The sequence below is a fragment of the Pleurodeles waltl genome, chromosome 1_2 (genome assembly GCF_031143425.1).
Source record: "Pleurodeles waltl isolate 20211129_DDA chromosome 1_2, aPleWal1.hap1.20221129, whole genome shotgun sequence".
Lineage (NCBI taxonomy): Eukaryota > Metazoa > Chordata > Amphibia > Caudata > Salamandridae > Pleurodeles > Pleurodeles waltl.
In genome coordinates, this window is record NC_090437.1 from 329,987,618 (window position 1) to 330,014,101 (window position 26,484).

Genomic DNA, 26,484 nt, shown 5'->3' on the forward strand with positions numbered 1-26,484 from the left:
CTGAAAATGTTCTCACCTGTGTGTCACTGGAAATATTGCTGTATGACTGACTCCCTGTTGTCGTTGTACTCTTCCTCAGCTTCATCCTCATCACTGTCCACAGGCTCCACAGACTCCACAGCTGCTACAACACCGTCATCGGGATCATCCTCCTGCAGAAAAGGCACCTGGCGTTGCAAAGCCAAATTATGGAGCATGGAGCAGACGATGATGATCTCGCACACCTTCTTCGGTGAGTAGAATAGGGATCCACCTGTCATATGGAGGCACCTGAACCTGGCCTTAAGGAGGCCGAAGGTGCGTTCGATCACCCTCCTAGTCCGCCCATGGGCCTCATTGTAGCGTTCCTCTGCCCTGGTCCTGGGATTCCTCACTGGGGTCAATAGCCAGGAAAGGTTGGGGTAACCAGATTCCCCCAATAGCCATACACGGTGCCTCTGGAGTTGACCCATCATATCAGGGATGCTGCTATTCCGCAGGATGTATGCGTCATGCACTGAGCCAGGGAACATAGCATTTACCTGCGAGATGTACTGGTCTGCCAAACATACCATCTGGACATTCATGGAATGATAACTCTTCCTGTTCCTGTACACCTGTTCACTCCTGTGGGGGGGACCAGAGCTACATGTGTCCCATCAATGGCACCAATGATGTTGGGGATATGTCCAAGGGCATAGAAGTCACCTTTCACTGTAGGCAAATCATCCACCTGAGGGAAAATGATGTATCTCCTTACGTGTTTCAGCAGGGCAGCCAACACTCTGGACAACACGTTGGAAAACATAGGCTGGGACATCCCTGATGCCATGGCCACAGTAGTCTGAAAAGACCCACTTGCAAGGAAATGGAGCACTGACAGCACCTGCACGTCAGGGGGGATTCCAGTCGGATGGCGGATTGGTGACATCAGGTCTGGTTCCAACTGGGTACATAGTTCCTGGATAGTGGCACGGTCAAACCGGTAGGTGACGATGACATGTCTCTCTTCCATTGTCAACAGGTCCACCAGCGGTCGGTACACCGGAGCATTCCGACATCTTCTCATATGTCCCAGCTGACGGTGCCTACGAAGGACAACATCGAAGAATCAGTCATTATTCCTCCAGGTATGTACCCACAGTTACACACAAGACTACACCACTCACAAAACCATTCCTATATGTGTGTTGAGTGTAGGCCTAGCTATGTGTGACGCAGTAGTAAATGAAGCCATGTGGGCCCCTAAAATGGCGGCTGCCTGACCTCTAAACTGGGACAATGGGATTGTGGGGTAACTGCGCTGGCGTTGTACACCGTCGCGGTAGGCGGTCGTAGACCGCGGCGCAATGCTGCATTGGTTAACATTGGACCCTATGGGTCCCAGGAGCCAATGAACAGGTGCGCCGGCGATGATGATGCACACCGCCGTGGACGTCACCGCCGCGGACGTCACCGACATTTTCTATCTGTTCTTCGACAGGAGAGGACCTACACTGCAAGTGCTGCTGTGACCTCGGTCTAGAAGCGACAATGGCTGCTGCGTCTGGGGAAAGGGCCCCTGCCTTCACTGCATAGGAGTTGGAGAAACTTGTGGATGGGGTCCTCCCCCAGTAAACGCTACTCTACGGTCCTCCCGACCAACAGGTTAGTACACAGGGAGTACGTTGTATGGTCTAGGCCTGGGTGGAGAGGGCTGGTTGGAAGAGGGAAGGGGGCAGAGTTCATAGAACATTAATGCATGGGAATGAATGGGCCACATGGCCAGAGTAGGGAGGGGGTCACTCACAACGATGGTGCAGTTGGTAATGACTGTTCCTCTTCCCTTGTGCATGTCATGTAGGTCAGCGCCCACCAGAAGAGGGACATCTGGCGCGCCAACCCCAAGGAGGTCCGGACCCTGGGGGCCCACCAGAGACGGGGCACCCACTGCCGGAAGAGATGGGAGGACATTCGCCGCTGCAGCAAGAAGACGGCCGAGGCTCAGCTGGGGATGGCCTCCCAATGTGGGAGGGGTGCCCGTCGCACCATGACCCCCCTGATGTTCCGGATCCTGGTGGTGGCCTACCCGGAGTTGGATGGGCGCTTGAGGGCATCACAGCAGACACAAGGGGGTGAGTACACTCTCATTCTGCGGACTTTGCCTGCAGTGGAGGTGCCTGGGTGGGGGAGGTGGGCTGTGGGTGTCCCTAGGCCAGGGCGAGTTAGGTAGGCAAGGCCCCTCCGTAATGTAGGCCATGTGGCACCCTGCCCCACCTCAGCAGAATGCCAAGTCGAGGTATAGTTGCCCCTGTGGCATCCATGTGCGCAGACGTCCACCATTGCCATGTAGGCCATATCCCAGAAATTGCATGTGCAGAGGGCAGGAGCACGGCATAATGCAGGAGGCTGCTGCGTCTGTCTTGTCCGCCAACAGTAGCGGTATGCCGTGCACTAAAACTCTCTTTCTTCTGTCTCCCCCCCCCCTTTTCCTGCTCTCCCTGTCCTTTTGTACATCAGCATCAACAGGCGGAGGTACAGTGGCACCGGAGCACGAGGGAGCTGCATCCCACATGGCCATGGAGGGTTACACCACGGACTCTGAATGCACCAGTGGGACGGAGGGCGAGGGGAGCTTCACGTCAGCCACCGGATCACCAAACAGCGACACGGACTCGTTCGCCGATGGGGGCTCCCTTGTGGTGGCGGCACGATCTGTGCTCCCCACCTCTACAGGTACAGCCGCCACCTCCCCTACCAGCCCCTCCCTCCCAGCAGCCCCTCAGCATTCGCCCCGTGCCCGTTCACCCAGGAGGGTGGGCATCACCTTCGCCCCAGGCACCTCAGGCCCTGCCCCAGTCGCCCCTGCTGCCCTCAGTGAGGAGGCCATTGACCTCCTCAGGTCACTCACTGTTGGGCAGTCCACCATTGTGAATGCCATCCAGGGTGTAGAACGAGAGTTGCAACACAGTAATGCATTCCTGGAGGCCATCATTCTGGTTAGAATGTCCTTCAGCGAACCATGCAATCTCTGGCCTCAGCACTGATGGCAGCCATTGTCCCTGTGTCTAGCCTCCCCCCTCCAACTTCCTCCACCCATACCCAATCCCCTGTACCCCAGCCCATCCCAAGCACACCTACAGACCAGCATGCACACAAGTCACCACACACAAGTAGCTCAAGCAAACATAGGCACCACACACACCGCAGGCACTCACGCAAGCCTCACCCACATACAGACACAGCAACATCCACTCACTCCACTGTGTCCCCCTCCTCCTCTTCTCCCTCCTCCCTCCCAGTCTCGTCTACACACACACCTGCATGCACCACATCTACAGGCACCATGAATCGCACCAGGACACCCAGCACCACAAGCCGATCACCTGCACTCACCACCTCCACTGCCATTTACACGTCCCCTGTGTCCTTTCCCAGTGTGTCTGTGACGCCCCCTCCCAAATTATACAAACGCCGGCAATCACTCACCCAACATCCATCCACCTCACGACAGCCTCCAGTACCTGCACCTGCACCCAAAGCAGCTAAAGTGACACCTCCAACAACCACCTCCTCTTCCTCCACTCCCAGACCCCCTCCAGCTACCCATCCCAGTGTTCGTCAGAAACTGTCCCTCTGTAAAATTGACCTTTTTGCCCTCACCCCCCCCTCCAATTCATCAGTCCCGTCGTAGCGCCTCAGCCAAAAAGCCTCCAATACCAGTGGTGCGTGTTCAAGGCTTGTGGAGTGCACCGGCCACTAGGGCAGGCAGTAGGACCCGGAGCCAAGGCACTGGCAGCCCACCCCCTGTAAAGGCTCTAAAATTGGAGAGTGGACAAAGGGACCGTGTTAAGACTCCTGGTGGGAAACCAACTGACATGGGTTCCAAGGGGATTGGAGAGTCAGCTGTGACTCCACCAAAGGTGGGGAAGGGCCAGAGGAAGTCTGCCCAGCCTGTTGTGAGTGTCACGGCGGAGAAGTGCGCCATCATTTCCGGCGGTCGAGACACAACCGCCAGCACCGTCGTCACTGGTCCAGAGACCACCGCCAGAGTCACAGCCCAGGGGGGCCCAAGTATCGTCACTGGTCAGGAGATCACCGCCGGAGTCACAGCCTAGGAGGGCCCAAGTATCGTCACTGGTCAGGAGACCACCGCCGGAGTCACAGCCCAGGAGGGCCCAAGTATCGTCACTGGTCAGGAGACCACCGCCGGAGTCACAGCCCAGGAGGGCCCAAGTATCGTCACTGGTCAGCAGACCACCGCCGGAGTCACAGCCCAGGAGGGCCCAAGTATCGTCACTGGTCCAGAGACCACCACCGGAGTCAGTGCCCTGGAGGGCCCCGGCTGCCACAGCCCCGCTGGGCGATGATGGAACGTCATGCCACACACCAATGCCCAGTGTAGAGAACGTCATGCCACACACCAATGCCCAGTGTAGGGAACGTCATGCCACACACCAATTTCCAGTGTAGAGAACGTCATGCCCCACACCAATGTCCAGTGTAGAGAACGTCATGCCACACACCAATGTCCGTATCAGAACCGCCATGTCAAAGCACCGCTGAACAGGGCAAAGCACCGCTGAACAGTCCTGAACTGCCATGGCAAAGCACCGCTGAACAGTCCTGAACCGCCATGGCAAAGCACCGCTGAACTGGGCAAAGACCGCCATGGCAAAGCACAGCTGAACAGGGCAAAGACCGCCATGGCAAAGCACTGCTGAACAGGACAAAGACCGCCATGGCAAAGACCGCCATGGCAAAGCACCGCTGAACAGGGCAAAGACCGCCATGGCAAAGCACCGCTAAACAGTCCTGAACCGCCATGGCAAAGCACCGCTGAACAGGGCAAAGACCGCCATGGCAAAGCACCGCTGAACAGTCCTGAACCACCATGGCAAAGCACCACTGAACAGGGCAAAGACCGCCATGGCAAAGCACCGCTGAACAGTCCTGAACCACCATGGCAAAGTACCGCTAAACAGGGCAAAGACCGCCATGGCAAAGCACCGCTGAACAGGGCAAAGACCGCCATGGCAAAGACCGCCATGGCAAAGCACCGCTGAACAGTCCTGAACCGCCATGGCAAAGCACCGCTGAACAGGGCAAAGACCGCCATGGCAAAGCACCGCTGAACAGTCCTGAACCACCATGGCAAAGCACCGCTGAACAGGGCAAAGACCGCCATGGCAAAGCACCGCTGAACAGGGCAAAGACCGCCATGGCAAAGCACCGCTGAACAGGGCAAAGACCGCCATGGCAAAGCACCGCTGAACAGTCCTGAACCGCCATGGCAAAGCACCGCTGAACAGGGCAATGACCGCCATGGCAAAGCACCGCTGAACAGTCCTGAACCGCCATGGCAAAGCACCGCTGAACAGTCCTGAACCGCCATGTCAAAGCACCGCTGAACAGGGCAAAGACCGCCATGGCAAAGCACCACTGAACAGGGCAAAGACTGCCATGGCAAAGCACCGCTGAACAGGGCAAAGACCGCCATGGCAAAGCACCACTGAACAGGGCAAAGACCGCCATGGCAAAGCACCGCTGAACAGGGCAAAGACCGGGTAGGAATGAATGGACCGCCACATCAAGCATCCTTATCCCATGTGCAGCTGGGACAGTGACAGGAGACGACCTTTCACGGGGAGACTCATCCAGTCTGGGCACCAGTCCCCCCCAGTACCAGCAGAGACCTGCATCTACTTGAGAAACTGTGGCTTTGCACTCCCCAGGATGGCACAGTGGGCAACCCACCCACTGTAGAGACTTGAGAGACTGTGGCTTTGCACTCCCCAGGATGGCACAGTGGGCAAACCACCCACTGTAGAGACTTGAGAGACTGTGGCTTTGCACTCCCCAGGATGGCACAGTGGGCACAGTGGGCAACCCACCCACTGTAGAGACTTGAGAGACTGTGGCTTTGTACTCCCCAGGATGGCACAGTGAGCAACCCACCCACTGTAGAGACTTGAGAGACTGTGGCTTTGCACTCCCCGGGATGGCACAGTGGGCAACCCACCCACTGTAGAGACTTGAGAGACTGTGGCTTTGCACTCCCCGGGATGGCACAGTGGGCAACCCACCCACTGTAGAGACTTGAGAGACTGTGGCTTTGCACTCCCCAGGATACATCAATGGGCATGGAGCCCCGTTGTGGATCTGGCTTTGCAGTACTCCGGCTGAGGTGCCCCCCCTTCCCTTCCCCCTGAGGTGCCTGTAGTATATCTATCTGATGCCCTGGCAGTGTTCTCTCCGATTGTGGTCAGGTATCATTTGTGGGCCTCGCCCATGCATTTTTGGACTGTTGGTGCACGGACATTGTTATGTACATATCTGCTCTACTTCTCGTATTGTATATAATTATGACTGATTTTCAATTATATATCTGTATATTTTTTTATGACATGTATATTGGCACATTACAATGTTTGACTGAATTTCGCATTGTCTTTTCATTCTTCCGGGGGGATTGTGGGTTGTTACTGTGATTTTTGTGATTGCATTGGTGTGTATGTTGTAATATGCGAGGGTGGGGGTGTTTGGTGGGTGTCCCCCTAACTTTTGCCTCCCCGTGTCATAGGTGCAGTACTCACCATTGTCTTCAGCGCCTACATAGCTGTTGGTCGTAGAGGAGCAAAACACAAGGGTAGGGAGTATTTGGAGTTCCGGCTCCATGGAGTCCTCCTTCCTCGTGGGATGTGTTGAGGTGAGCGTTTTCCCATAGCAAAAGCTGTTCCACGGTGAATCCGCCCCGGAAAAGGTGGCGGATTGGCGGGTTGTAATACTGTGGGCAGTACATTGTCTCCCGCCTGTCTGTTGGCAGTGACCGCTGCGCTGCTTGTCTGTACCGCCGTGGCGTGCAGTGTGTTAAAGTGGCTGTCTTAGTTGGCGGTTTCCGCCAGGTTCATAATTCCCTTTTTTTGTCCGCCGGCCTGTTTGCGGTATTTCCACAGCTTTAACACCGTCCGCCAGGGTTGTAATGACCACCTATAAATGTAGACTTGAAGGTTTAATGGTACAGAATCTGGCAACCCTAGAACTTTTGAGCTGTAAGATTGAAAGTAGGAAATAGGGTCAGAGCCTTATGATCCCTCCTGCAAGCCATAGAATTGGAGATTGTTCCTTGCAATGGTTCCGAACCGTTTGACTTCTGTGGACGCCCACTTTATCATTAATGGAACCCAGGGCCCCCCACTGAATCATCATTGGAATCCGGGGACCCCCCACTGAGACATTTCTGGAAGCATGGGACCTAGTTTGTCAATATTTGTTAATATTTTTTATTTTCTAAGCAGTCACGGACCCCCTGAGAAGGCTTCGCGGACCCCCAGGGGTCCCCGGACCACAGGTTGGGAACCACTGGTTCCTTGTATTTCCATTTTCAAGGTCTTCCATCTGATTTTTCAGTAATGAAATCCCTGTTTGTAGCTGGTTAATCTTGTGAATAGAGTCTCAAAGATCACTTAAACGTTGCTCCACCACAGTGACTCTTTTATGTATGAGGGTCTATTTTTAAGCTAAATTTCATACTCTTTTATTTGTTTCCACTATATAGGGTCTAAGGGCCCTGATTTCGTACAAGAGTAATTTCACTGAAATAGGCGAACAAGCTTTTACCAATAAAGAAGGATTTTCTTTTTTTTGCTTTTTTGTATGTAAAGTTGTTAGAAACGTAACAGTTTTGGCGTATGTTTGGAAGCTCTGTTAAAGATGCAGCTGAAAGCAGTGAGGATGGTAAAATGGGATCCTGTTGAGCAAAAGTTGAGTTATTCATATTGCTTGGCCCGGGTGGCCGGTGAGGAGAATCAAAATACGTACTTTTCTTGGAGAAAGACACTGAAGAAGGGATGACTAATTTCTATTTTTGGGCAAAATAAGACACTGAAACCTCAACAGCAGAAGCAAAGCTCAACTGAATACACAATAATTCAAATAAAAACACAGTAATTATCAAAAAGAGTTTGCCAGGCAGGACAAAGCAAGGCACTTGCAACTGCAGAGGGGAGAAATATGCCAGCGTGGTAGAGGTAAATATGGGAAATGACAAACATTGAGGGAGGTTAAGGTCAAAACTTATTAAAGTTAAGGCCCATATATATATACTTTTTGGTGCAAAACTGTGCTAACACAGTTTTTCGTCAAAAAGTTTACCGCCGGCTTGCTTCATTCCAAAGCATGAGCCGGGCACAAACTTAGTGAATGCCGCAAGCTGGCGCTAAGCTTGGGCTAGCATAAAAAAAGACGCTAGCCGGGTGGGGTGGCAGTAGGGGTGAAGGGGGTTTTGCTTCAAAAAATGATGCTAGGCTGGTTAAAGGCAAACAAATGCTACTAACCAACCTTGCCTCATTTCCAGATGCCCAACCATCCAAAAACATTACTCCTGTCTTATAAAAGACAGCCCACCACCCCAATGGCCAGCACAGGGGATCAGTGTCCCCTGGGCATGACCATTGCACCCAGTGCCATGCAGGGAGCCCCTTATTAGGGCCCCCAATGGCACTTAAAAAAAAAAGACAAAATACTTACCTATACTTACCCTACTTACCTGGGATAGGGTCCCCCATCCTCTGCTGTCAGTCTGGTGTGGGTGGGGGTGTTCCTGGGGCTTAGGGTGGCCACTTGTGGACCCGTTCCATGGTGTTTTACCATGAACATTGGTCCACAGGTCCTCTAACGCCTTGTCTGAATCATTCGTTAAATAATGGCATGAGCATGCTTAATGCCATTATTTGGGTCTGCCTCCCACCCGTGTGTCATTTTAGCACAGGGGATAAATATGGTGCTATGGGGATAACGTCATTTTTTTGGATGGGAACGTCTACCTTGCATCTCATTGACGCAAGGTGGGTTCACGCATCCAAAATATGGTGCAAACTCCAATATTTTGACACGAGACAGGTCTAGCGTCAAAATATTAATATGGAGTTAAATTTGTGCCAAATTTGCGTTAAAAAAATGACACAAATTCGGCACAAACAGAGTATAAATATGCCCCAAAGTCACTTCATGAAAGCAAATAGAGGATCACAGTATATAAATATAAAGGGCCATATTTATACTTTTCGACGCACAACTGCGCCAACGCAGTTGTGCATCAAAAAATTTAACGCCGGCTAACGCCATTCTGAAGCGCCATGCGGGCGCCGTATTTATTCAATGACGTTAGCTGGCGTTAGCCGGCGGAGCTGCCTGGTGTGCGTAAAAAAAAATGACTTACACCAGGCAGCGCCGGCGTAGGGGAAAATGGAGCTTGGGCGTCAAAAAATGGGGCAAGTCCGGCTGAGGCAAAATTTTCACCTCAACCCGATTTGCGCCATTTTTTTTTACTCCCAACCCCCATTGAAATGACTCCTGTCTTAGCAAAGACAGGAGTCATGCCCCCTTGCCCAATGGCCATGCGAAGGGGACTTATGTCCCCTGGGCATGGTCATTGGGCATAGTGGCATGTAGGGGGGCACAAATCAGGCCCCTCTATGCCACAAAAAAATATATATATACTTACCAGCACTTACCTTAATGTCCCAGGGGTGGGTCCCTCCATCCTTGGGCGTCCTCCTGGGGTGGGCAAGGGTGGCAGGGGGTGTCCCTGGGGGCATGGGAGGGCACCTCTGGGCTCCTTCCGAGCCCACAGGTCCCTTAACGCCTGCCCTGACCAGGCGCTAAAAAATGACGCAAAAGCGGCTGGACGTCATTATTTTTGACCCGCCCACTCCCGGGCGTCATTTTTGCCCGGGAGTATAAATACGGCACACATGCCTCGGAGTCATTTTTTAGACGGGAACGCCTACCTTGCATATCATTAACGCAAGGAAGGTGTCCACGCTAATAAATGACGCAAACTCCATGAACTTTGGCGCTAGATGCGTCTAACGCCAAAGTATAAATATGGAGTTCGTTTTGCATCGAATTTGCGTTAAAAAAAACGACGCAAATCTGGCGCAAACAGAGTATAAATATGGCCCAAAATGTTTCTGTTTGCAAAGACTTTCAGCGTAGAGCTGCTGGTGATTGACTTCGGTCTAACAAGTTTGCGGAGAACTAGCACAAGCTTTTATTAATAGAAATGTGAAATGGGAGGTGAGATTTCTCATTTGGCTCACTTTCGAACCTTTCTTTGAAATATCGATTCCACCAGAGAACATCTCTTAAATCACTAGATTACAAAACGCAGGAGGTTTAAAGCTTAACAGTATATTAGTAAGCAGTCCCTTCATGAAAGCGAACCACTGCTTATGTTCTTGTATAAATAAAGACATGCTCTTGTATGTAAAAGCTCTCTGTGAAAGGGCGTTAATAACTAACGGTGCTCTGACAAAGATGCAGTGAAAAATTACAAATATCTGTCAGAAGAATAAAAAATGGCAGGCACAACTTGTCACCTCAGCGCGCAAATCATGCCAGTCAATTAACTGTAATTGTTTCCATAAAACATCCTTCAGGTTAACAAGTCTTCATAAGAAAAGCTTCAGAAATGCCTTTCCTTACTTGAAAAGTACTACTGACTGAATGTGAAGTGTGAATTTATTTCTCTCTCCTTGACCTTCGCCGAACTGGATCAAATAGCGGCCATCTTTTGTTGGGATCAAGTCATGCCCCCTTAAAACTTGTTTTACAAATAGTTCTGTATATTCAGGTTCTCTAGTGAACACTAATGTCAGAAGGTAACAACATAGTTAGTGTTATCAAAATCGTTTTATAACTGCCTGTTTTAGTAACTATATATTATGCTAATCTCTTGGCTAAATACTTTATTTATGGTTTCAGCTACCCGAAAATGGAGACCTACCTTTTCATTTATTACCTGGTTCAGTTCTGCGGACATTCTTGGATATTTTCCAACACGATAGCTAGATTCATGTCCTTCGGAAAAGGTAAGTGGTATGCCACTTTTTTTCATAGTGATAAGCGATGAGTGGCATGCAGACCTGTAATAAATTAAGGTCTGTTTCACAAAATTCTTTGGAATAAAGACAATCATTTACTCAAGTGGGCCTTTTTAGGGGTGAATTTTCAACTTTTTGTAAAGTTCAAAAATGATTAAATGTTTGTGTTATAGTTAAGCATGGGAAGATCTGCTTCTGTCCCAGTTATACTTCCATTTACATATATGAGCAATTCTGGGAACCAGCAAGTCACAGATTATTAGGAGCATTCATGCGTTGTTTTCTTACTGATCTCCAGCAACTTTGCATTTCCAGATGCCCTGCTTTATTGTCCACCAGGGCCCGAAGCTAGCTGCTGCATCAGGCTTGCAGATGCACTTGCCCCATCAGCAATCAAATATGCCAATTTTACACTATTAGGTTATCTTAATTTACATTTTGAAGATCCTGTGTGTTTTGCTGCCCTTAACCTCATAAAGGACCTCGAAGCTATCCAACTCACACAAATATGTAAGTCCGCTACAAATGGATCCAGTGTGTGCCCAGCTCTCTTACAATCCTTGTGGTTAACCTTCTGATTCCTTTGGTCTGAACAAACTATTACATGATATTCGTGAGTATTGATATGAATTCTAGGGCCCTGCCTTGTTAGGCACAGCCTGTTCCATATAGGAAATGATCCAGACTTGACCCTATGAGATTTTGTAACCTTTTGGCATCTTCCAGTTCCTTATGAGACACCCAAGTTGAGGTTCTGGAAAAAATGTGAGGGTATGGATGAATTTTGCTCTTAATCCCCTCATTTCTGTATTGCTGTGATCAAAAAGAAAAAGCCATTTACCGGTGCTGTGGTTCAGTCATGTGTTCCTAGCCCAAAAGAAAAAAATGCAAAAACACAGAATGCATCTGCCACAGATTATATGACTCAACAGCCAATGCAAGATATAAAGAGGCACATAAAGAGTAGCTCAAGGCAATCACAAAGGCACAGGTAGCGTACTATGGTGAAAAATTGATAACTCACACAGTTCCACAAAGAAAATATTTTCCATCGAAAAGTCCCTGTTGGACTTGCATTTAAGACTCACATGGATAGAATATTTGGGGAGAAGTGCAGTGAACTGGCCAACTTTTTCCTGAATAAAGTGGCGGATATTTATTCAACTTTCCTGGGTAGGTACGGAGCGGAGCCTTCCATCTCTTATTGCCCGAGCCAGGCTCATAAGAAATACTAGTTATCGGACTTCGAGCTCCTAGATAAGCCCCAGCTTGATATACTCTTGAAATCTATTAAATCTGGCTCTCCGTCTGATTCAGCACCTCCTTGGATCCTGAAAATGGCCGCCCCTGTCTCAGCAGCATGTTTCTATACTTGGGGAACAGTGGCAGAGGCAGCTCAAGTAGCATAGGTGTTGTTACTCCATGGCTAGAAAATCAACTCTGGACACTTCTAAGTTGGAAACTATCGGCCCATTTCTTTTTTACCTTTTCAGGCCAACATCTTAAATCAGATAACTGTCTATTGATGTGAAGTAGACTGTGGGATTCCAATTAGAAAAACACGCCTTAGTCAGGTTTTTATCTGAGACACAGCACAGAGTCTGCAGTCCTTTGGGTCATGGAAGATCTCAATGAGACATTGGATATGAGTGGGCCAGCAGCATTCATCCGTTTGGGTTTGTGTGCTGCCTTTGACAAAGTATCCCACCCAGTTCCTTTCAGGAGACATGCGAACTGCAGGATTAATAAGAAGGATCTTCTTTGGCTCACCTCTGTAGCATTCATCCTTCCAGATGGTGTCCGAAGGTTACAATTCACAATGCACCTTATCACTTGTGGGATGCTGCAGGCCTCTTTGTAGAGCCCTTTGCTTTTTAACTTCTCTGCCCTTCAGCAAACATACTGGAATCTTTTGGCTTTTCTATAATCTCTTACCCTGACGGCACACAGTTAGTGGTTTCTTTGGCTTCTAATTCAAGAAAGAGCTCCCCTCAACTTAAACTCTGTCTGGAAGCTGTTGCCCACTGGATGGCCTGAACTGCTGCATACTCAGTGGTGGCAATGGGTGCAAAATATTGATGGATTGCGATGCGTCCCTCAGTAATGCGCACTGGCTGAGATTAATTCAAGCATTCTATCCATCATCTCCCCAAGTGGGACATGTATGCCCAGGTGTGGGCCTTGTGTCACAGGAAGCAAGCTATACCTGAGTATTGAGCCCTAACTAGGGTGAAACTGGTCCTGGGCTGCTTGTGTTTCGGCTCAGGGAGCATATGGCTGGGTTTAAACTGAGGTGGCATGGTGTGCAAAATAACAGCATTCCATCCATCACATTTTTTTGTAAACCTTAGTGTGTCAAACTCAATGGCAGCAAAACAGAATTTTTTGTAACTGGGAACCAGCCAGGCTTATGGCGCTCACCCTGGTAACCGGAGGTACCAGACCCTCTAACATGGGTCAAAAACGTAGAAAAGAACCTGGGAATGTGGCCGTAAGGAACTGAGGGCCAGATGTAGGAAAATCCAATTTTGCGACTTGCAAATTGCGAGTCTGACGACTCGCAATTTGCAAGTCGCAAAATCGGATGCAGATTGGTGTCTCTGACACCTTCTGCGACTCGCTATGGGGTCGAAAAGACCCATCTCATCAATATTCATGAGGTGGGTCGCATTTTGCGACCCCATAGCGAGTCCCTGCACTCACAGGGATGGTGGCCTGCTGTAGTCAGCAGACCTCCATGTCTGTGACTGCTTTATAAACAAAGCATTATTTTTTTTCATTTTGCAGCACGTTTTCCTTAAAGGAAAACGAGTTGCAAAATGAAAAATAAACCAAAACCATTTGGTTTCGTTTTTTTCAGGACCACTGCCTGCTCTGAAAAAATATTTTGGTCGACATTCACAAAGGGGAAGGGGTCCCCTGGGGACCCTCTCCCTTTTGCGAATGAGTTACCACCAGTGTGACACTTGTGGTAACTGCGAGTTGGTTTGCGACCGCATTCGCGGTCACAAAGGAACTCTGAATTGCGATGCGAGTCGCAAATAAGAAGGGACCCTTCCTATTTGCGAGTCGCATTCCCAAATTGCGAGTCGGTACCGAATCGCAATTTGGGAATGAGCATCGCGTTCGGCCATTTGCATGCCGCAAACTGCGATTTTTGCAGTTTGCGACATGCAAACGCCTTACTACATCTGGCCCTGAGTCTCGATCATCAGGTGAACAATGTAATGGGCTCCTGTTTCGGTATGCTGAGGTACCCCAGTAAGATTCTTTGACTCCTGCCAGCGTCCACTGAAAGGAATATCGTCCAGGCAGCATTCATTTTGTGTGTGGGCAATGGCAATATTTTGTATTTAGGAGGTTTGAAGGTCTCATTTAAAAAACTCCAAACGATCCAGAACACAGCCACATGTCTCCTTGGCCACATTAGCAAATTCCCAGCTATTTGGATTAATTTGATGGATCTCCATTAGCTGCCTATGGCTAAACCACTGCAATGTAAAGCATTGTGCTCTTTTTCAGAGCACTTGTTCAATCTAGACCACACTATTTAAGGAATCTGGTGTCCCCCTTTTTGTCCTTTGAGGTTAGTAGAGCGTTAGGATCTCAGACTGGCTCATTTCGTCGATCTGTCGTGTAGGACAGGGTGGGGGGTTCCTTTAGCATCTAAAATATGGAACTCCTGCATCCTCCACCAGGCCCCCCAACCTCTCCTGAGTCCAACAGAGGCTGTGTTCTGCAAACCACTGAAAACTTGGCTGTTCTAATTTGGCAGGGTGTGCTGCTTATTCCTCTAGCACCGGAAATCTCTATTTGAGTAGCTATACACTATATTTACTTTTAAAATAGAAACTAGAAAAATCTCTTTCCGTAATTTAGAAACATAAATACAACTTTACATCTGTAACAGAATTGTTAACGTTTCCTAGCTAATAACACTAAGCTTTTAATAAATTCAAGCCCATATTTATACTTTTTTAGTGCCGCATTTGCCCCGCTTTTTAACGCAAAGGCGGCGCAAACTTTCAAAATCCAATTGGATTTTGTAAGTTTGCGCCGCTTTTGCGTTAAAAAAGCGGCGCAAATGCGGCGCTAAAAATGTATAAATATGGGTCTCAACTTCTTGAGTCATAGAACCAGGGGGCATATTTAATAAGGACTTGCGTTGTCCTTGCAAGGCAATGCAAATCCTTAAGTGGGATTACAAAGCCACGAAGGCGGTGATTTGCACCGCCTTGCGGGACTTTGTAAAGGAAAGTAATGTAACAGCGAGAAAGCGCCTGAGCTGTGTTACATTAATTTTGTTGTGCTAGGCATTCCATGGGTGAAGCATGAATCTTCTCATGTATCCACCCATGGAATTTGACATAATCCCAGATTTACTAAGGGCAGTAAACCTGGGATTGCACCCGAATAGTGCGCCTACAACAGAGAGGCGTACTAACGAGAAATGTATCTATTGCTCCTTGTTGTTTCCTCTTTTTATATGTGCTGTGCACTGCAGGATATGAGGAATAAGCCTCCAAAGATTGTTTTTGTGAAGGAAGACATTCCTTCCTGCACAAAAACAATCCTTCCCTTGTCACAGGCAGCCTTGCACCATGAGACAAGGGTGCTTGTGTTGGCGTTTGGCTTCCGCGGTTTGCCAGTGCTATGAAAGAGCAGAATTGTGCCATAGCTTAGTGCTGTCTCTCTTACCTTGTTATTTTGCGCAAAGGGTTAATAAATCCGGGCCCAAAATATCTGCCTGTCAGGTGGGGTTTCCATAATAATACATTTAGGGGCATATTTATACTCCGTTTGCGCCGGATTTGCGTCGTTTTTTTTTTACGCAAAACTAACTCCATATTTATACTCTGGCGTTAGACTCGTCTAGCGCCAAAGTCCATGGAGTTTGCGTCACTTTTTAGCGTGGACACCTACTTTGCGTTAATGATATGCAAGGTAGGCGTTCCCGTCTAAAAAATTGACTCCGAGGCATGTGCGCCGTATTTACACTCCCGGGCAAAAACCACGCCCGGGAGTGGGCAGGTCAAAAAAAATGACGTACAGCCGCTTTTGCGTTGTTTTTTAGCGCCTGGTCAGGACAGGCGTTAAGGGACCTGTGGGCTCGGAAGGAGCCCAGAGGTGCCCTCCCATGCCCCCAGGGACCCCCCCTGTCACCCTTGCCCACCCCAGGAGGACGCCTAAGGATGGAGGGACCCATCCCAGGGAACATAAGGTAAGTTCAGGTAAGTAATTTTTTATTTTTTTTTGTAGCATAGGGGGGCCTGATTTGTGCCCCCCTACATGCCACTATGCCCAATGACCATGCCCAGGGGACATAAGTCCCCTGGGCATGGCCATTGGGCAAGGGGGCATGACTCCTGTCTTTGCTAAGACAGGAGTCATTTCAATGGGGGTTGGGAGTAAAAAAAAATGGCGCAAATCGGGTTGAGGCGAATATTTTGCCTCAGCCTGACTTGCCCCATTTTTTGGCGCCCAAGCTCCATTTTCCCCTACGCCGGCGCTGCCTGGTGTAAGTAATTTTTTTTCACGCACACCAGGCAGCTCTGCCGGCTAACGCCGGCTAACGTCATTGAATAAATACGGCGCCCGCATGGTGCTTCAGAATGGCATTAGCCGGCGTTAACTTTTTTGACGCACAACTGCGTTGGCGCAGTTGTGCGTCAAAAAGTATAAATATGGCCCTTAAGGTTACAGGTGGGTAAGAGGGTTCGGTAGGGTGAACTAGAGGGAACTCGGTGAACAGCTATAACGTTTTAGGTTTATGTATTCACATGAATCTCTTTCAAGCAGCTTTCCACCGTTGAAAAGCACACAGGTCTTCATAGCCTTTCCTTGAAAAGAAAGGTAATGGTAGACTTCCATTATTAATAGTTGCATAAGGAAAAGATTTCTGCACAGAACAAAATAAATTCCCTGTCAGGAAAAAACGGAAATTGGTGCAAATACACCATTCTGCATCAAGTGGATGTTTTTTGTGAATTGGTGCAATCCTGGAAATCTATAACAGGAATACTCATGTAGGTGTATCAAAAAGATTATTGGTCAATCCCATAAGTCAGACATGTGTTCCAAATGTAACAGTAAATTTAAAAAGTTGATTCCCATCTTTTGAAGCTTTGCCATTTTGAATTGTGCCAAAGGTTTCTAAACAATATGAACATAGCCTTCCTACATTCAGACAAATAAACTCAAGACCAATTTGAACAATTAATTGCCTGTCTGCTTCTTTTGTGTGAATTGTTTGCTCTCCATGGCACCAATCATCCTGTTTTGTACTCCTGCATTTTTAAGCAAGAATGAGGAGGGAACACCTCAAAACTGATGGGAGTGTAAGCATAGAGTTGTCTACATTGAGAAAATAGTTTCCTATTGGGAATATATATTCCCAACTGTGAAATATAAAGGTTAACCAGTACAAAATAACTTTTGCTTCTCATTTCCACAGGTGGAAATGTCACATTTACTTATGCGAAAAGACTGCTCTCAGTATACCTGGTAATATACATTGAAGCGCAGTAGCCTCCTCCAGCTTCCACAACCATTGCATCCTACAGAAGATCTTCAGATGGATCCCCTTCGAAACCAGAAAGACAGTCACCCAAGCCGTCATCCCCACAGACTAGACTACGGAAATGCTCTTGGTGTCGGACTCCCCACCCAGCTCCTCAAACCGCCTCCAGACCATCCAGAAACAGCACCGAGACTTGTCCTGCACCTCCCCAGATGGAGCCACATCACCCCCAACCTCAGAAGTCTCCATTGGTTGCCTGTGCACACGAGTTGCAAATTCAAGGCTCTCACCATTACATATAAAGCCCTCCACAACACTGGACCCAGTCTAATCAACCACAGACTCTCCTTCCACCAGCCTACCAGGGAACTCCGTTCAACAACTCTTGTCCTTGTGTATGTCCCGAGAGTTTGACACAGCCGCAGTGGAGGGCGTCTCTTCTACCTCACTGCCAAGATCTGGAATGACTCCCCCCACCTCCCACCTAAGCACCTCACACACCCTCCTCGATAGAAAGTTCAAGACATGGCTCTTTGAGGAGTAGCTACTGACTCACAGTGACAACCCTCAGTGTCTGGATAACCCTCAGGGTGATAAGCCATGCTTTACAAATCCAATGATTCATTGATTAATTGATCGTACATCTGTTACATATTCTCATGAGTACTCAGCAAATTATTTGTGATTTCAGTGCTTGAAATCTGCAAAGAAAAACTTACACTAGTGACCCTAAGCGAATTTGGTGACAGGGGCTGCTTGTTTCTCACTCAGCAAGTTTGTACTGCATTATTTAATTCTTTAAAGACACTGCTTTCCTCATAGATTGGTCTAAAAAATCTACTTCAAATGGGATCAAATTGACTAAACTGTGGCAAGATGCTTCGGGAGGTCTACTTTGACTTCAATTTTGCCAGTCTAAGGCCCATATTTATACTTTTTGATGCTAAACTGCGCTAACGCAGTTTAGCGTCAAAAAATGTTGCGCCGTCTAACGCCATTCTGAAGCGCCATGCGGGCGCCGTATTTATGGAATGGCGTTAGCCGGCGCAAGCAGACCGGCGCTGCCTGGTTTGCGTGGAAAAAAGCCACGTACACCAGACAGCGCCGGCGTAGGGGGAAAATGGCGTATGGGCGTCTTAAAATGGGGCAAGTCAGGTTACGTCGAAAAAATCGTCGTAACCCGACTTGCGCCATTTTTTTTCGACGCCCATCCCCCATCAACATGACTCCTATCATTGTAAAGATAGGAGTCATGCCCCCTTGCCCAATGGCCATGCCCAGGGGACTTCTGTCCCCTGGGCATGGTCATTGGGCATAGTGGCATGTAGGGGGGCACAAATCAGGCCCCCCTATGCCACAAAAAATAAAAAAAATAAAACTTACCTGAACTTACCTTAATGTCCATGGGATGGGTCCCTCCATCCTTGGGTGTCCTCCTGGGGTGGCCAAGGGTGGCAGGGGGGGTCCCTGGGGGCAGGGGAGGGCACTCTGGGCTCATTTTGAGCCCACTTGTCCCCTAACGCCATGCCTGACCCAGGCGTTAAAAAGCGGCGCAAATGCGCCGTTTTTGGCCACGCCCACTCCCGGGCGTCATTTTTGCCCGGGAGTATAAATACCACGTAAAGGCCTGGGAGTCATTTTTTAAGACGGGAACGCCTCCCTTGCATATCATTAACGCAAGGAAGGGGTTCACGCTAAAAAATGACGCACACTCCGGGCACTTTGGCGCCCGAAGCGTCTAACGCCATAGTATAAATATGGCGTTAGTTGGCGTTAGTTTAGCGTCGAATTTGCGTCTAAAAAAACGACGCAAATTCGGCGCAACCAGAGTATAAATACGGCCCTAAGGCCCATATTTATACTTTTTGACGCTAAACTGCGCTAACGCAGTTTAGCGTCAAAAAATTTTGCGCCGTCTAACGCCATTCTGAAGCGCCATGCGGGCGCCGTATTTATGGAATGGCGTTAGCCGGCGCAAGCAGACCGGCGCTGCCTGGTTTGCGTGGAAAAAAGCCACGTACACCAGACAGCGCCGGCGTAGGGGGAAAATGGCGTGTGGGCGTCTTAAAATGGGGCAAGTCAGGTTACGTCGAAAAAATCGTCGTAACCCGACTTGCGCCATTTTTTTTCGACGCCCATCCCCCATCAACATGACTCCTATCATTGTAAAGATAGGAGTCATGCCCCCTTGCCCAATGGCCATGCCCAGGGGACTTCTGTCCCCTGGGCATGGTCATTGGGCATAGTGGCATGTAGGGGGGCACAAATCAGGCCCCCCTATGCCACAAAAAATAAAAAAATAAAAACTTACCTGAACTTACCTTAATGTCCATGGGATGGGTCCCTCCATCCTTGGGTGTCCTCCTGGGGTGGCCAAGGGTGGCAGGGGGGGTCCCTGGGGGCAGGGGAGGGCACTCTGGGCTCATTTTGAGCCCACTTGTCCCCTAACGCCATGCCTGACCCAGGCGTTAAAAAGCGGCGCAAATGCGCCGTTTTTGGCCACGCCCACTCCCGGGCGTCATTTTTGCCCGGGAGTATAAATACCACGTAAAGGCCTGGGAGTCATTTTTTAAGACGGGAACGCCTCCCTTGCATATCATTAACGCAAGGAAGGGGTTCACGCTAAAAAATGACGCACACTCCGGGCACTTTGGCGCCCGAAGCGTCTAACGCCATAGTATAAATATGGCGTTAGTTGGCGTTAGTTTAGCGTCGAATTTGCGTCGAAAAAAACGACGCAAATTCGGCGCAACCAGAGTATAAATACGGCCCTAAGTGCTTATTAGATTTCGATCCCTCAACTCATTGATGATTGGACTACTGTATTGACTGTAATTCCAGAATAATGATCTGTCTTTCTTTTGCTTTGGAGAGAACACCTCATTAATGAGTGCCTGGAACAGGGGGGTCGCATCCGGATAAGCGCATATTCCCCTGGGTAAGGAATCAACTGGGTGTAGTTAATACCTCCTACGCCTAGTTGTGGAGAAGAAAATGTGGAAAATATATGACAAAACTCAGATAAATCCAGGATATAAATTCGCAGCAACAAATGCTAAAAGTACTTCTTCAATGTATTTAGCATGTTTGACCTGCTGAAATGTGCCAGCACAGAGATCGAAATTCTCCTCCACACCCGAAATCCCGAAATAAGTAGGAGCGGAGGTTTGCCTGCCTCTTTAGCGCCATGTCTACAGAAAGAACCGACGAGCCTAGTTTCCTAGCGCATTCTCAAGGAGCTGGTTGGAGAAGTCTTGATTCCAGATATTTCAATCTCCTCGTGCGGATCCTCACGCATTCCCCTTTTCAAGCTACGGCCTGTGTAGCTGCCAGCGTTCTGCCTGTGCCTCAAATGTGATTTAGGCATTTCCTTGTTCTCTGTAGAGGTCGAATGAGGTAAACCTAGTAGCTGACATTATTCGGCAGCTATTACCGAATAACTTTAGCAGGGCCGGTGAAACCACTTTTATATCGCGTTTGCTGTCGTAATTTATTGACCGTGCTTACCATGTTCTTTAATCAAGCAACGCATTTAACTAGTCATTAAATAAAACACAATAAGTTTTATCAGAGGTGTGGCTCCTGAGTTTCTAGGCAGTTACCCAGGACGTGATGGTGGAGGGACAGGCACTTGCCCTGGGGCATTGGGTAAAAAGCAGCTGAAAGAATCGTTATGAAATATTTTCTTGGAAAACCTTTTATTGTCTTGTCTGCTGGGTAGTTGATAAACATAGGCTTCAGAAAGAGATTCTTCAGTCTTTCAAAAGTTGAAATCATGTATTCACACTTAACCACGGCAGTAAACTTTGAGATTCATTTGTCTTGGGAAAAAGGAAATCTATGGGCCTGATTTACGACCTTGGCACAGAGCATTACTCCATCACAAACGGGACAGATACCCCGCCCACATTTTTACAAGTTCCATAGGCTATAATGGAACTTGTAAGACGGCGGGCGGGATCTCCGTCACATTTGTGAGAGAGTATCAATTCCGCCAAGGTCGTAATCAGGACCTTAAGTCTTTAACACAAAAATAAATTAGTTTTCACAGTTAAATACTGATGCTACGCCCTCTAGTGTACAAGGATTTTTCAAGACCAAAATTCTATCCAATATTATGATTAGTAAACTATTTTGATACAAGGTGTTCACTGAACGCCCTGGAACAAAAAAAAACGATCTGGTAATAATGACTCCTAACCCCTTTCACAACAGGTTGCTTGAAGGAAAGCTTTTCCATTTTGTCACCACAAAGATAGATATCATTCCTACCAAAGTAGCAGTGCCACAGTGTTGCTGAATGTTATCTACTTAAGGAAAATACATTTGAGAAAACTTGAACCTGGTTTGCTAGCGAAATAATGGCTTGGAAAAATTAGTGAATCTACCTATCTTTTAGGTTCAGCCTACTAGATGACATACGCACCCTGTTGCGAGACATATTCTTAGTTTATAGGGGGACTTAAATCCCGCTCATTCCATTACCATTGGTTGGATTGTTACGAACATTTGCTTGCTTTGTATTTATTAGTGCATGTAAGCTTTCCGTCCACTCCCTGCTCCTCCTCTGGGGTATGGACATATTACATGTGTCCTTCCACTGCTTATTTTGTCAGGCGCTACTTTTTGTTCGAGCACTACACAGGAGTGCCTCTGTTTTCCATGTATCTCCCTCATATACTTCTCTTCCCTCACTGTGGTCGTGGTCTGATGTTCTTCTGTCTTGCCTCTTTGCATCTCCCCCAGATCCCTACGTTGCATTTTCCCCTATGTGCTTCTTATTACCAGCTCCACATTACTCTTTTTCACTCTTTTTTTTTTTCTCCCTAGTGCTCTACTCTCTCCTTTTACCCCTAGCTCACCCTGTGGAGGTTCCACCCTTCATGCGCACCACCAACCCCCATGCAGATTCTGCCCCGTCCCGTGTTGCTTTGTCCTCCCCTTTACTTCCATCTCCTGGTGCTGTTCCCTTCATCTGCCCAAAAAATGCACCGTAACATTTTTTCTATTCTTTATAGTTACTAAAACTTGGATCGTGATGTGCATGCCTATAAAAAGATGTAGCTGCATTTTTTAAGCATTTTTTTTAGTTCTTTAGTATGCTGGGCAGCATGGGGGATGCTGTGCAGCACAGCTAAAAACCATCGGCTACGTAGGCATCGAGGCAAATTCTGGACAGGACTGTAGAAAATTTAGGATAAAGGGTCAAATCGGGACAAACATTCAGGACAAAGGGTCAAACTTTAGGCCATGAATTCGCCAACAAATGTCAGCTTTACAGACACATCCAAGAGAGGCCATACCCCATCATATTATCAGGGTTTTTATTTACTCTTTTTTACATAGCACAATTTATTCGCTGTGGTCTTTTTGTGATTGCCTCCTGGTATGCTACATTCAGGTGTCACATGTCGTCCTTGTTCAGTAGTAAATTAATGCCCTTCAGCACTGTGTAAAGGCCATCACCCCTACCTAATCCTTCTTGGAGAGAAAGTTACAGCAACATTTTAAATATGTTTCTAAACATTTTAAAACCCATGGCAAACAATTTGGGAAACATTAAGATAAGTAACCTTAAGCTAGTTTAAACAAGTTGAACAAGACCATCTGGCTCACCTCAACCTCCAATGGACTTTGAACCTAGAAACAAAATGTAATGAGGCAGGACAGATGGTGTGGGCAATAGTCTCACACCTAATGTCAGGACTGGAAGTACCCACAACTTGTTTGTAGTCAACTCCTGGTGTACTCCTGGAACTCTACATTAATCTCAGAGCCGGGAACCTCAGTAACCAATCAAAGATAATAAAAGAGGAGGATGAAATTGAGATCAGATGGGAGATCCACAGCAAGAGATTCAATGTTTTTTTTGTTGCTAAGAACTGGATAAATAAGGAAGACAAGAACAAGATAGGACAATTCCTAAAATCAGACAAGATGGGTCCACCAAGAGTACTGGAAGGTATCACGTACCTGGGGAGTTGCCAAGGCAGTGAGGAGAGAAACAGAAGAGGCACTGTCAAGTAGTTGAATAAGCAGCACCAACCCATCCTGGAGACCACTTCTGGTGCAATGGTCAGCTGTTCATGCTTGTGAAGGGTGTGCAAGGCAATTGCCCACTCTGTCCATGTCTTAAAATAGTTTTGCAACTGAGCAAAACCCAAACCAGAGATCTGGCTTATCCCTACATAGAATCTTCAAAATATTTGGGATGTAAATTGCACAAACAAAATGAAAGCACATGAGAAAGATTTTAAAATGTAATTAGTGTTTCTTTAACATATGGTACTATTGTCCCCTTTATATACAGTTAGACCTCAGATTGAACTGGGAACCAGTTACCTTTCGATACCCAGGGAATAATATCTACCATTTTCCAACTGATTTGCAGGATGAAAATCTCAACAGAGTGACACAGTTCCTCAGAGCCCAGTTTGCTTTTTTGGTCTGCTCTTCTGCTTTCTGTAGTGGTCCATGTGGCACTAACGAAGATGGTGTGCTACCCTGATTATTGCAAACCTTCCCCTGCTCATCCCTCATTCCTTCTTCAGACACACCACACATCAGATTTAATCTCTGGGGCCCGATTGGGTAGCTCTTTCCACTCTAAAGCTACCTGTGACTGTGGGTAGATAAGACCTTCCAGAATTAGAACGCTATTATTTAGCTATACAGGACCAAAGGGTGGCTCGCTGGCTCCCTGCTACCCACTGCTTGAGATGGGGTTTATCTGTAAATACTTTAAGGAGGGCTTACTGCACTACTCATTGTTTCCTACTGACAATTCTAAGGAACACCATCCAGGACAATCCTGCACAGCTTTCTCTTACCTTGCTAGAACCTATAAACTCATTGACATGAAGAAACCCTGTGCTCCTGCACCACCATTCCGAGGCCTCCCCACTCGCACAGGACAGCTGTGCTAAGGGCAACCCCATCAGTGGCATGCTGCAGTTGTCCAAAAATTGGGGTACTTGTTTCTGGACAGCGAGATACTAGATTTCTAAACCCTTGTGGCAGACAACCATCTTCACCCGGGCCAACTCCTTACTTACAAACACTTTAAACAATCATTAAATGCCCTACTTCATGTCTGCCATCTAGCACTAACCCTAAATGAGGTGTGCCAAAAGCTCTACACCATAGGGACTGGTGGCAAACTGAAAAGATGGGTGTACAGATCTTTCCTGCAACATGGAGACCATGCCAGGATGTCTTGTCATACTCCCTGACAGATTGATGTGGCTAAACCTCTGCAAGAAATGGACTGGGCTAAAATACTGGACTTTCCTCACAAAGTATCATACGGCTGCCACTTTAAGTACATTCATAGAGCTTCCCTGAGAATGCATTCTGCAAGGTGCTTGCTATTGGCTTTGTGGTTTGTAACTCACATTTTGTTGCTTTCAATTTGCTGGCTTTATTTGTTTTAGGCTGTCCAGCTTGAGTTTGTCCCTTCCCTTGCCCAAACCGTATTTACAGTGTACTTCAAAAGCTCCCTTTCTGTACGCAGGCCTATAAATCTTGTTCTTATCTTATCACATTTGCTGTGCATTCAAAGAACAAGTTCAAATGACTGGCTCTGTCTTCAGGGGAGCTTGGTGTTTACTCTTCTTTCTTTGTCTTCAAAGTGAGAGGATTTATGTGACAATTTGCTAGATACTGGGGGTAGGAAAGAGTTATTTCTATCAGATGACAACATTTAAATTAACTACACAAGGATTTCAGAATATATTAGAATTAGGAACACAAATGAAGCCCATTTTTGTTAATTTTGAACTGTGCTGGAAACAAATACCTTAATATGATTAAAACAAATCATTACATTAGGTGATGCAATTTTCACACATCATCTGTGCACTGTATAGTTTTATTAGAAAAACTGTATGGCTGTGCAAATGTAATGGTCTTTTCAATCAAAAAAGTGTTGTCTGTTATGATAGTGTGCTACCGCACCATGCATACTTCACTCCACTCCACTGCACCCTACTTTGCACCACTCCACTTTACACCACTCCATGCCACTTCACTTTTGGGACAGTGTGCTCTACTCCACTCTATGCCACTTCATGCTATGCCTCTCTACTCTACTCTGAACCACTCTACTCTATGCCAATGCACTTTCTGCCTCTCTATACCACTGCGCTTTGCATATCTGCACGCTACACCACTCCAGTCTAGGCCACACCAATCTACTCTGGTCAACTCCACTTATTGCCACTCTGTACACTGCACTGTACGCCACTGCACTCTATATGCACTACATGATTGGGCACTTTACTCTGTAACATTCAACTCTATGTCCCTCCACTCTACACCAATACACTGTACATCACTCTAATGTACTCTGCACCACTGCACGCTATGCCATGGCACTCTACACCACTTTACTCTATGCCAGTACATTCTATGCCACTCTACGCAACTGCACCCTAGCGTGCACCTCTCCACTTCACTCTACTGTGAAACAGTCTACTCTAAGACACTGCACTCTATGCCACTCTGCCCCACTGCACTTTAAACCACTGCACTCTAGTTCAATGCACTCTATTCCAATTCACTCTAAGAAACTGCACTGTACGCAACTGCACTCCATTCTGCACCACTGTACTCTGCACCACTGCTCTATGTGCTGCTCTACTATACACCACGTTACTCTGACACTCTACTCTGCAACACTGCACTCTCTGCCACTGTACTCTACACTACTCTACTCTGTACTACTGCATTTTGCACCAATACACTCTATACCACTGCACTCTCTGCCACTCTACTCTGCATATCTCCACTCTGCAGCACTATACTCTACTCTGCACCACTCTACACTGCACTCTATGTTATTCAGGTTTACTCTGAACTTTACACCACTGTGCTTTACACCAATCTACACTACTGCACTCTCTGCCACCCTATTGTATGCCACTCTACTCTGCTTCAGTCTATGCCATTCAACTCTGACCTATGCTACTCTATGCCACTGCACTCTACGCCAATGAAGTCTAAACAACTGCACTGTACGCCACTGCACTCTACTCCGCACCACTGTACTCTACACCACTGCACTCTGACACTGAACTCTGCAATACTGCACTCCCGACACTGTACTCTACGTCACTGTAC

General features: G+C 47.6%; 1 protein-coding gene across 1 annotated transcript in view; it reads left to right on the top strand.

Annotated features, from left to right (window-relative positions):
- Positions 1-26,484, top strand: part of HACD4 (3-hydroxyacyl-CoA dehydratase 4) — a 268,024-nt gene that overhangs the window by 91,133 nt on the left and 150,407 nt on the right. The window contains exon 2 of the mRNA XM_069239081.1: positions 10,726-10,832. Within this exon, the coding sequence (XP_069095182.1) occupies positions 10,736-10,832 (97 nt within the window). The 5' untranslated portion in view covers positions 10,726-10,735. The remainder of the gene's footprint in view (positions 1-10,725; positions 10,833-26,484) is intronic.